This window comes from Trypanosoma grayi (assembly GCF_000691245.1).
Source record: "Trypanosoma grayi strain ANR4 Tgr_572_V1, whole genome shotgun sequence".
NCBI classification, from domain to species: Eukaryota; Euglenozoa; class Kinetoplastea; order Trypanosomatida; family Trypanosomatidae; genus Trypanosoma; species Trypanosoma grayi.
The window spans coordinates 1-11,167 of NW_008826191.1; the positions used below are offsets into that span (position 1 = coordinate 1).

At 55.8% G+C, this 11,167-nt stretch overlaps 7 protein-coding genes across 7 annotated transcripts; 6 read left to right on the plus strand and 1 right to left on the minus strand.

Moving 5' to 3' along the window:
• Window positions 1-780, plus strand: DQ04_05721000 (hypothetical protein; the record flags this gene model as incomplete). Its single annotated transcript, XM_009314344.1, has 1 exon — window positions 1-780. A coding segment is annotated over one exon (780 nt), but the record flags the coding sequence as incomplete, so codon positions are not given.
• Window positions 781-1,634: 854 nt separating this feature from the next.
• On the plus strand, window positions 1,635-2,093 carry DQ04_05721010 (hypothetical protein; the record flags this gene model as incomplete). Its single annotated transcript, XM_009314345.1, has 1 exon — window positions 1,635-2,093. The coding sequence occupies one exon, from the start codon at window positions 1,635-1,637 to the stop codon at window positions 2,091-2,093; it is 459 nt and encodes a 152-aa protein (XP_009312620.1).
• A 1,285-nt stretch (window positions 2,094-3,378) lies between these two features.
• On the plus strand, window positions 3,379-4,296 carry DQ04_05721020 (hypothetical protein; the record flags this gene model as incomplete). Its single annotated transcript, XM_009314346.1, has 1 exon — window positions 3,379-4,296. One exon carries the CDS (start codon window positions 3,379-3,381, stop codon window positions 4,294-4,296), a length of 918 nt encoding a protein of 305 aa, XP_009312621.1.
• A 688-nt stretch (window positions 4,297-4,984) lies between these two features.
• Window positions 4,985-7,789, plus strand: DQ04_05721030 (putative beta prime cop protein; the record flags this gene model as incomplete). The annotated part of the gene is made up of 1 exon (XM_009314347.1): window positions 4,985-7,789. The coding sequence occupies one exon, from the start codon at window positions 4,985-4,987 to the stop codon at window positions 7,787-7,789; it is 2,805 nt and encodes a 934-aa protein (XP_009312622.1).
• A 369-nt stretch (window positions 7,790-8,158) lies between these two features.
• On the plus strand, window positions 8,159-9,019 carry DQ04_05721040 (hypothetical protein; the record flags this gene model as incomplete). The annotated part of the gene is made up of 1 exon (XM_009314348.1): window positions 8,159-9,019. One exon carries the CDS (start codon window positions 8,159-8,161, stop codon window positions 9,017-9,019), a length of 861 nt encoding a protein of 286 aa, XP_009312623.1.
• A 230-nt stretch (window positions 9,020-9,249) lies between these two features.
• Window positions 9,250-10,836, plus strand: DQ04_05721050 (hypothetical protein; the record flags this gene model as incomplete). Its single annotated transcript, XM_009314349.1, has 1 exon — window positions 9,250-10,836. The coding sequence occupies one exon, from the start codon at window positions 9,250-9,252 to the stop codon at window positions 10,834-10,836; it is 1,587 nt and encodes a 528-aa protein (XP_009312624.1).
• An 11-nt stretch (window positions 10,837-10,847) lies between these two features.
• On the minus strand, window positions 10,848-11,167 carry DQ04_05721060 (hypothetical protein; the record flags this gene model as incomplete). Its single annotated transcript, XM_009314350.1, has 1 exon — window positions 10,848-11,167. A coding segment is annotated over one exon (320 nt), but the record flags the coding sequence as incomplete, so codon positions are not given.

Here is an 11,167-nt window from a genome sequence, read left to right on the forward strand (position 1 = left end):
GCAGAGAAGCTGGTGCACCCGGTGCAGCCTTTCGCTAGGAAGGGGACGCAGGCACTACCACAGGGCGAGCAAGAACAAGAACAACAACAACAACAAACACAAGTACTTGAGAAGAAGGAGGCTGATATTGGAGTGGGAGAAATACACGCATTGAACACTGTCGACGGGGCGGCGCGGCGGAATGTGGAGGCGAATGCAGCACGCTGGTTGGAGTCACAGCACAAGGCAGATGAGCAACGACAGGCGCTGTCGGCTGGCGACCGTTCACTGACGGAAGAGTTGAAGCGCGAGAGGCGCGACGCCGAGGTGGCACAACAACAGGGACAAGAAGAAAAAGTGGAAGCGCAAGATATACACGCAATACAGGAAGAACAAGAAGATTCAGAAGAGGTGACAGCACCGAAACCCGATGTGGGGACCAACCAAAACGGTGCTGCAGCATCAACGTCCGAGGGGACAAAGGCCAGCGACGTGCTCTACGGCAATTGGAAGGAGCTGCGCCAGAAGGAGACGGGTAGGCTGTACTACAGGAACATTCTGACGAAGGAGGCAGTTTGGAAGCCGCCGCCCGAGGTGCTTGAAATGAAGCAACAGTCAGCGACACATCCAACACAACCGGAGCAACATCAGGGGATGGGGGTGGTGAAGAAAGGTGCTATCCGGGTCTCTGGCGTGTGGAAAGAGTTCAGAGACCCCAAGAGCGGGCGCCTCTATTACGTCAACAGTGAGACAAAACAACGGACGTGGAAGGTGGAGGAGACGCCATTTTTGAATGAGTGACTTTATCGACGAACAAATTGGGGGACGACTGGTGCCAACACGTGTGAACTGTTGTTCCCGATTTTGGGGGACCTCCCTCGGAGAGGAGGGTAGCGCGGAGAGCGCTCTCCGCATGTGGGGCCGGAGCTCCCACTGAAGTGTTCTGTTTCGCGAATTTCTTCTTAACTGGAGACTTTTTTTTGCGGGAGAGAGGACACAAACAACGTTTCTCATTCCTTCCTTGTTCGCTGCTACTTCTGAGACTGGCTGCTCGGTCATCTTTTGGTCGCGTGTATGACTCTCTCTCTCTCTGTCTGCGTGACTGCCTGTGTGCTTCTAGCTGTTTCGCATGTGGGAGCACACTCGGACGACTAAAGCCATCCCGGATGGTGGCTATGAGGACGTGCCGTGTGACGTCTTCAGCGCACCTTCGCGGCGAAGGCCGTTGAAGAAGCGAGCGAGCGGAACAAGGCATCAAGGAAGGTTACACAGGCCGCGCAGCCTAACGCTGACGTGGGTAGGCCGGTGATGGGCCAGCCGCGTCTTGCTGGGACACAGTATTGCCCTCGTCTGTCATGCGGTGTGTGCATCATTGGTAAAGCTGGAGCAATGCATGTTCATATGAAATACAAACACCCTGTCGGGCTGTGGCAGAGGCTATACAGGAACCGGACCGACCCACGCCAAGACCCCTCAAGCGAGAGGGAGTAGAATCCCCTGCTTTGCACACCACTGCCATAAAGCAAGAAGAGAATGACGAAGCATTATCACATCTTCCAAAGCGTACAAGAACTGAGGCATCCCTCAAGACGGAGGCACCGATAAAACACGAGGGAAAAACGCCCACTCCTGCCAGGGCAGCGGAAGGGAAAACAATGCGTGGTGTGCTTGAAAGCGGTTCGCTCATATTGATTCGGTCACGTCACACTGCAGAAGATTTCATGAGGATCAAGGGGTTCCCACAACAGGAAAACGCTGGAGGCTCTAAGAGGATGCTCCCGAGGAAATACCCCTTGCTGCCTTTGTATGCCCGACGTGTGGGCACCAGTGGCCACAGCACAGATGGGCTCACAAAGCACCGCGTCGTTAGCCACGGATGCAGGCCGGGCGCAGTGAAACCAAGCCAACGTGGACAGTGTGAGGAGAAGAGCATGCACTTATTGAGCTGCCCCGCCCTAAAGAGTTTCTGTTGCCGCTTTGCTCTTGGTGAGGTCAAGGTGGAGAAGCCATGCTTCACGAAAAAGCTTTCTCAGTACCTTCTTGTGGTGGAAAGGCTTTGTTCTCGACAACCTTCGCCGACGGATGCGACGCCTATCATGCGGGATCGGGAGTAGTCCACTCCTCCCTCCGTTTGCTTCATTATTTGATTGGTTTCATGTCCCACTCAGCATCAAAGCGCATCACCCCCTCTGCGATGATTTACCCATGGCTGGACCAGGAGGCCTGTGGGACCCCGGGTGTGGGGGTGTTGGCGGGGCCGCGGGTGCGGTGAAAGGGACGCCTGCATCCTCCAGTGCGATTTTCCTCACGGGCAGAGCTGCAACCCAGCGGATAACGAAATATAGAATCAACCCAAACAACAAGGAACAACAACGAAAAACAATGAAACACCTAAAAAAAACAACAACAGCGAAGGGGCTCTCCTTCCTACCGGCGACAAGTGGCGGTGAACGTGCTCTCCGATGGTGGCTGGCGGTGCTGGGCCGTTGATGACAGTGAGGAGGACACGAAGAGGGAAAAGAAATACCCTCCAACGGGTCAATTAGCGCGAAAATAGCTCTCCAGATGACAGCGATGAAACAGGCGGCCGCGACGGCTCCGTGTGTGCGTATGTGTGTGATGCCGCTGCTCCTGTTCGGGACACTGCCTGACGTGGCGTTACACCCAAGTTGAGTGCTTTTCTGTGTATATGTGTGAAGGGCGATGATTCACCAGAAGTTTTGGGCGGATCTGGGGACTGGATTCCCGTGGACCACAAAAAGACGTTGCGTTTTCCATTTGTGAGTGCAGCATTTTTAGTCTAGGCGTCGTTGAAGCCATCCCTTGACGGTGTTCACTGGGCGCTGGGGTGTGGATGATGAACGTGCTTTGTTTTCTTTTTTTTGCGTCTAGGGTTGAGGTTTGTTTGGCGCAGTGCCTCATGCGCCGTGGTCTTCACGATTAGTCTTGATGGTTAAAAAAAAAAACATGCATGGACGTTCTTCTTGTGCGCGGTGCCGAGGGGTACGTGCCACTCTGCGTACCGTGCTCATCGCACCCCATGCAAAGGGGTACCACGATTGCCTCGTTTTTCTCTTACCTTCCGTTCTCTTGATGTGTCTTTTTTTTTTATATATATATATATAAGGATGTGTGTGGCGCTTCCGAATTTGATTGTTTTCTGAATGACTCTTTCTGCATGATGCGAGGAGCCCTCCTGCTATTCATACTTCTGAAGGACTGCGTGTTTCTCTCGAACCTGTGCATAGAAAGACAAATCCGAACAGCTGAATCAAGGACTTGATAAAGATAATGGTGTGCCACGTGTTTTTTGTGTCTGCCCTCGCGCTTTGCTGCGCGTGTGCCAGTGTAATGGCTTCAGCTTCATCTGCTTCACCTTCGGCTTCCACCAGAACTAAAATGCTCTCGCCAACCGATGACAGTATTGCTCTGCGGAAGCCGAGTGAAGATGTTGAGGCGAGGTTGGCGGGTGAGGATGTCGGGGATTCCACAACAGTGGCGGGGAAGGCGACGAGGGCGAGGGCACTGAAGGCAATGGATGCAGCTTATGCGAAGTCGTTGGAAGCCAAGAAACGGTGTGAAGCAGCCAAGGTGGACGCAAAGAAAGCTGAGACATATGCGGCAGAAGCTGAAAAGGTCTTGAAGTCACTGAGTGCGGAGGCATTCGCACGGAGCTCGGCGATAAAGAAGGCCTCGTTGGCCGAAAAGGAAGCAGCAGCGGCAGCATCTGAGTGCATGACTGCATTGACGGCCACAGATAGGGCCGAGGAGGCGGCCACGCATGCAGCATACGAAGTGCTGCGGCACTCGAGGATCGTACGTGCAGGCGGTCCGGACGGGCCAGAAGCCCAGTTGAAGGCCGAAAATGAGGCGCAACGGGCTGAAGAGGAGGCGTCAAATGCCGAGCGGTACGCGGTGAACGCGGCGGATGCAGCAGGGAAGGCACAGGCAGCATCTGAAAGGGCGGGGGCAGCGCGTGAGACGGCGCACGAAGTCGCGGCAACGGCCAACGCCCTGGTGGAACGGCACACTAAGGAGCAGCAGCAGCTGCGCGCCAAGGAGAAGGCGGAGGCAGAAGAGGCGAAAAAGCTCGTTGAGGCGGAGGCGGCGCGGATGGTTGCCGCCGCGAAGGAGGCGGCGAAGCTCGCCGAGCAGAAACAGGAGGCTGGGAATGGCGGGGGCAAGGCAGGGCAGAAAGCATCGGACCAGGACGGCTCCGGCGACGGCAATGCGACCGGGAAGAAGGACAGCAGCCGCGGCCATGCATGGGGGCGCGTGCCGCTGCTGCTGGTGCTGCTGACCTGCCTTGCCGTGTGAGGCCCCCGGGGTTGTGCTTTCTGATTCTCTAACCGGCTGAGACTCTTGTTGTAAAAAAAAAAATATCATTCGTTTGTTTTTTAAAAAATCTTTTATTTGTGCTTTTGTTCACTTGCTTCAGTGGTTTGGCCTTTGTGGTCTGTGCGATATGGCTGAAGGGCGTGAACCTTTATTGCTTTGCCATGTGATGGGCTGAGAGGCGCGGTGCGACGTGACGGTTGTGATGTGGATTGTGTTCTCCCATTTTCCACTCACCGTGACTGTGTGCATGTGGGCACGCGCGTCGCTACATGGTCGCATAAACAAGGGCAGAGGGAGAGAGGGAAAGGGAGACCCCCCAAAAGAACAATAAAAATGATATCTGCGTACACGTGGAAACAAACATGCATGTGTGCAGTTGTATATACTGAAGGCGCGACAGCCTTGCTAACGAGGGCAGACTGCTTTCAATCTTGTTTTTTTTTTCATTCTGGAGAGGAGGCTCTGATTTCCTTGTTGTTCCTAGGGTTTGTGCTTTGCCCACCTGTTCATTTTACTTAATGTGCCGCAACGAATAAAAGAGTATTGCTGTTGCCGCTCCTACAGTAGACTCTGCTGTGGTGCTCCGCCATTGTGTTCTGCCTTATTTTTCTTACCTGTTGATCCGTGGGAGCAACAATAAGGAGTGAAGTGAATATATAAACCAGGGATGTCTGGCAAGGCAATAGCGGCGCCGGCGACGCTCATGACGGCCGCGAGCGACCGGGTGAAGATGGTAGACATGCACCCAAAGGAGCCATTGTTCCTGTGCTCGCTCTATTCCGGGGTGATCAACCTGTGGAACCTTGAGACTCAGACGCTGCTAAAGTCGTTTGATACGGGCACAGGGCTCCCGGTGCGTTGCGTGCGATTCATTCCACGACTTCAGTCGTTTGCGTGCGGCACGGACGACATGATGATCCGCATCTTCAATTACAACACGATGGAGAAGACGAAGACGTTCCAGGCGCACGAAGATTATATTCGAGGCATCGGGGTGCACGAGCATCTGTCGCTTCTCATGACATGCTCGGACGACATGACAATCCGGCAGTGGGACTGGAGCAAGAACTGGGCTCTTGTGAACACCCACGAAGGTCACATGCACTACGTTATGGGCATTGCCTTCAACCCCAAGGATCCGTCAACCTTCGCGACAGCCTCCCTTGACTGCACGGTGAAGGTGTGGAGCATCAACAGCCCGGTGCCGAACTTCCAGCTCGAGGGACACGAGGACGGCGTGAACTGCGTCGACTACTACCCTGGCGGCGACAAGCCGTACCTGCTCAGTGGGTCTGATGACCAAACAGTACGTCTCTGGGACTACCAAACCCGAGCCTGCTTGCAGGTATTTTCTCATCACGCAGCTAACGTCACGGCGGTGCTATTTCACCCAAGCCAGCCGCTGCTGTTTACACTGGCAGAGGACATGGAGATGAAAATAATTGCATCCGATACACACCGCCTTTTACTCAGCATTGACCACTCCCGCATGAACCGCGGCTGGTCGATGGCAGCGAAGCGGTACGCGAATGTCCTGGTGGTTGGCTATGACGGCGGTACGGTTGTGTACAAGATAGGCGAGGATAAGCCTGTGTATTCGATGGACCCGAGTGGAAAAATCCTTGTGGCTGTCGGTAACGAAGTAACACGTATCGATGCAAAGGGCATTCCTGTAGACGCGGCTGACGGTGATGTGCTTTCCCTCCCGACTAAAGACATGGGCGCAGTGGAGACGTCGCCTTCTGCCATCCTGCACGGCCCTAGTGGCCAGTTCATTGCACTGCTTGGGGAGAATGACTACACGGTCCTCTCGTCGCTCTCGATGCGGCCCAAGTCATACGGCAAGTGCATCTCATTCGTGTGGGGCCCAGAAAACGGCTCCTACGCCGTGTTGGAAACATCCATGACACTTAAGGTGTACAAGAACTTTAAGGAGCGTGCAACAATTGCTTTGAATGAGAGCGCAGAGAAGTTGTTCGGTGGCCCACTCTTTTCAGTGTGCACAGCGTCGAGCATAACCTTTTACGACTGGGCGACACTGAGCCTTATCCGCCAGATCGATGAGTGCCCAAAGATGGTGCAGTGGAGCGAGAGTGGGGAGCTGCTCGCCATCGTCACCGAGACAGCGTTCTTCACACTGCGGTTCAGCAGCGAAGCGGTGATGGAGTACCTCGAGACGCAGGAGGGCACACCAGAGGAGGGTCTCGACTTCGCCTTCGATGTGGTGGAGGAGGTAGGAGAGAGCGTGAAGGAAGTCCTGTGGGTCGGCGAGTGCCTTGTGTTCATAAATCAAGCACACCGCCTCAGCTATTACATTGGTGGAGAGACGAACAGCATTGCTGTGCTTTCGCGTAATCAGTATCTCCTCGGTTATCTGCCGAAGGAAAACCGTATTATGTGTATTGACAAGGAGAAGAACGTCACGAGCTATGTGCTGCGACTCAATGTCATTGAGTACATGGCCGCCATTGTCCGTGAAGACTTTGCCACCGCTGAACAACTGCTGCCCTCTGTGGAGAAAAGTGAACGATTGCGACTTGCGCAGTTCCTCCAGGCGAAGAATCACCTCGAGCAGGCACTGAAGGTGACGACGGAGGAAAACCACCGCTTTGAGCTGGCAGTGCAGCTGGGCAGACTGCAGCTGGCAAAGGAAATCGCGGAGAGGTCTCCATCGATGGGGCGGTGGAAGCAGGTGGCGGACCTGGCAATGGAAAGGGGCATGCTTAAACTCGCAGAGGACGCACTGTGCAATTGTGGCGACAACAGCGGGCTCCTGCTCCTCTATTCCTGCATGGGCGACATGGAAGCGATATCGAAGCTCGGCGATGCGTGCATCGCGAATGGGAAAGCCAACGTTGCGTTTACATGCTTTCACCTGACGGGGCGGTACGAGGAGAACGTGGATTTGCTTTGCCGCACCGGCAAGGTGGCCGAGGCTGCATTCTACGCCCGGACCTACTGCCACAGCAAGGTGGAGGAGGTTGTGGCAAAGTGGAAGGTGACTCTTGCTGCACTGCCGCGCGTGGGTGAGGCCATCGCGAGCCCGGTGGCGTACCCGAATCTCTTCCCGTCTATGCGGGCCGCGCCGTCCGTCGTGCTGGAGACCCCGCAGCGAGGCCGCGGCGATCACAACGACACACGGGAGGAACAACAACAACAGCACCATAAGCAAGAGCAATCACAACAGTTGCCGAGCACCGGCAGCAGTGAGGTGGAGGGCCGCGCCGCCCTTTGCTTCGAGTCTCCCCAGGCGGTGAAGCCGCCGGCGGTGACGCACGACGACGATTTGATGTCGCCCGCTGAGATGCGCCACGCGGCGTCTGTGATGAGTGCATCTTCGCCAGGCGAAGTGCCGGCTGCCCCGCCGCCTTCCATGGTCAGGGACGCCGAGGCCGGTGCAGTACCGGCTGCTTTCTTCACCAGCGGTGACGACAACAATGAAGGGGATGAAGAGGACAACAAATGGGCTTAACTCTGACGGCGCGGCTTTGCACGAACAGTGAGAGGCTTGCTTTTGTTCTCTTTTTTGGTAAGGCTAAAGAAGCGAGAAAGATAGGCCAGAAGCTTTGCTCAGCCGGCTGCGACGAAAAGAAGGCAAATGAAGAAGAAGCGAGAGAAACAGAGAGAGAGAGAGAGGGAGAGAGAGAGAAAGAGAGAGAGAGAGAGAGAGAATGAACACCGCATAGGAAGAACATGGCTTGGAAATTTTTGTGTTATTGTTGTTCATCGGTACTGAATGAGATTTCTTGAGACATCGTGTACTGCTGCTACTGCCGTTGTTGTTGTTGTTGTTGTTTCAGGAGAGAGAGAGAGAGTGCAGCGGGTGCGAAGCGTTCAGCAGATGTTTGGTAGCCTTCGGCGCACGATGATGGTGGTGGCGACGAGCTGCGTCGGCGGCCGACGCAATTTGCACCAATCGACGGCGCCGCGTCTTTTTGGGCGACTGGCGGGCGACTGGACGTGCGCCTGCGGCTTCTTGAACTTTGCGTCGCGCTCGGCCTGCTTTCAGTGCCACCGCGCAAGGCCGGTGGCGCATCGCATCGCCGATGATGTGCGTGGGATGGACGCGCAGCACATCGGCTTCAAGAAGGGCGACTGGGTGTGCGTCTGCGGGACGCACAACTTCGCGAAGCGGGAGTTCTGCCTCACCTGCGAGGCGTCGAGGCCGTCCGGCGCCAGGGACAAACAACACGCCGCCGGCAATAGACTGCTTCCCGGCGACTGGCTATGCGAGAAGTGCAACACACACAACTTCCGCGGCCGAGGGGAATGCCTGCGGTGCGGCGGCAAGGCTCCCTCCACCACCCCTGGCGCTACAGCAACAGCAGCCAGTGCGACGAATGCCGCTTCTACCACTACAACTAGCAAGAAAGACAACAGGCAAGTACCGTGGACGTGNCTGACGTGCCATACCGTCAACGCATTAAGCGCCACATCATGTGAGGTGTGCGGTGCCACGTACACGGTGCCGCCACCTTCTACATCTCCGCCCCCACGGGCCGTGCGGAGTGATGACTGGCGATGCAGCCAATGCGACTTTCTCAACTTCTCCTCGAGGGTGAGGTGTAAGAATTGTAAGGCGGAGTCCCCGACGGCGAGTGGTGCAGCAGACCCGACGCTCTGGATATGCGAATGCGGCTACAAAAACTTCAAGGATCGGGAAACATGCCGCGATTGTGGGGCCGGTAAGCCTCTCCAGTAGTAAACCCTGCAGAGGGATTCATCACCATCACATATATTTTTTTTTTTTGTCTGCGTTTCGTCAGACGTGAGTTTCTACGGCCGAGTGGCAGGAGAACGAGTGGGTGCGTACATACTCCTTCCTTCACTCTTTGNGTTTCTTTTTCAGCTTCACTTGTTCTCGTGTTGGGCCCCTGATTATTCCTTTCTCCTTTATCCGCGTAGTTGTGCCAGTACAGCGCCTCCACTCACATGCTATCGGTCCCCGTTTCGGTGCCACCGAGCGAGCGGCTGTCGGTGCAATCGGCGTGCGAGGCGCGGCGGCAGTACCTCGCCACCCATGTCGCCCAACTGTATGCCAACACAAACCCGGCTGAGCTGTGGAGCAAAATTGTGAAGTTCCGCGAGCAGAAGGATGCGGACTCTGGTGACTCGTTGGAGTCCTACGACGAGCTGAGGCTGTCGTACGATGGATACAGAAACATGGTGCACAGCCTCATCTTTCACATTACCCCGGAGGAGGAAAAGACGGCACCCGCAAAGGAACGTGAGGCTCGCAAACGTTTGTATTTTAACCACCCGTTCCTTTCGCCGTCTACGTTTCTCGCATTTGTGCGGGCTGAGGATGGAACAATTCCCGCCGTCCCTTTGTACGCCTTTGCGGCGAAGCGACTGCTGCTCTACCGCCTGCGCATCGAGCTGGAGCTGGTGGCGCGAGTGCCGCCGCCGTCGCTTCAGGACCCCGCCGCTCGCGTGACGAGCCGCCTGCTATGCCCGCCAAGCGCGTCGTCGCCGCTGTCGAACGGGCTCACGCAGGAGAATATAGAGAGCTTCCTGTGCGAGCTGGTGCCAAACCTGCGGCTTGTGCGGGATATGCCACCATGGATGCAGCCGTACTATCTCTGCCACGCCTCGCGAAAGTTCATGTTCATGTGCGATACGCGGCGCACCGGGGCGATCTCCATCGAGCGCATGATGAAGAGCGATGTCTTTTCGGAGCTGCTGCGGATGTTCGAGAGTGACGCGCACGACGCAATCACGGTCTTCCCGGAAGGCTGCACAGTGGACGTGGCCATGACGCTTGTGGCGGCAGACGCCGCCGAGGACGACACTGTTCCGGCGCTCGTGATCTCGTTCGAGGGCGAGGGCAACGACCCCGACGACATGTACACAGTGAAGACACTGACGGAGGACGCGGTGCTGAATGTCCGCCGCTGTCAGTTGTACTGGAACTCCGGTGCAATGGAGTTTCTCACGCCTGATGTGCTCAGCATGGACAACTGGTTCTCACTGGCGCTCATGAGCCGTATCTACGAACACTTCACGAGTCTTGATCTTGATGGCGACGGTGTTTTGACAGCCGACGAACTCTCACGCTACAGCGACGCGAGCTTCACGCGGCTTGTGATTGATCGCACCTTTGAGTGTCACGTCCCGCAAAACGGCAGGCGGCACATCATGGATTACAAGACGTACCTAGACTTTGTCATTGCAACCGAGCATGCCGCCACGCTGCCGGCGATGAAGTATATTTGGAGCATCCTCGACCTAGAGGAGACCAAGTCATTTGTGACGGTCGAGACACTGCGGTGTTTCTGCAAGGAAATCGCCAACGAGCTCATCGTAAACGGCCTCATGACGGACATCTCCGCGCAGTCGATTCTCTCGGAGGTGATTGACATGATTAACCCCAAGTGGCACGAGTGGGTCGAGCTAGAAGACATTGTGCGGTCCGGCCACCAGGCTACTGTTCTACCGATTCTTCTGAGCTACCGTAACTTCTACGCGTATGACTGCCGTGAGCAGACCGCGGCCGCCGCCAACGATGAGTATGCGTAGAGGTGTTGGCGTTATCGGTGGTGACGTTGTTGTGGGGGTTTTTGGTGTTTTTCGTGTTGTATATGCGAATACGCACGTGCAGCATTTGATCTGTGACGGCGATGAATGCCACAATGACAGCTTTGGGAATGTGATAACGGGGTGCGGCGATGAATCTGCTTTTCCTTCTTTCTGCCCTCTTCTCTACACACATGCAGGAAGGGGATAGCCCGCGCACATAGGAAATGGTGAACTACCCGAAGAAGAAGACGATGCACTGCCCTGACGAGCGGTGCAACGCCCACAAGAGCTTCAAGGTTGTGCAGTACAAGGCCGGCAAGGCGCGTCTCTA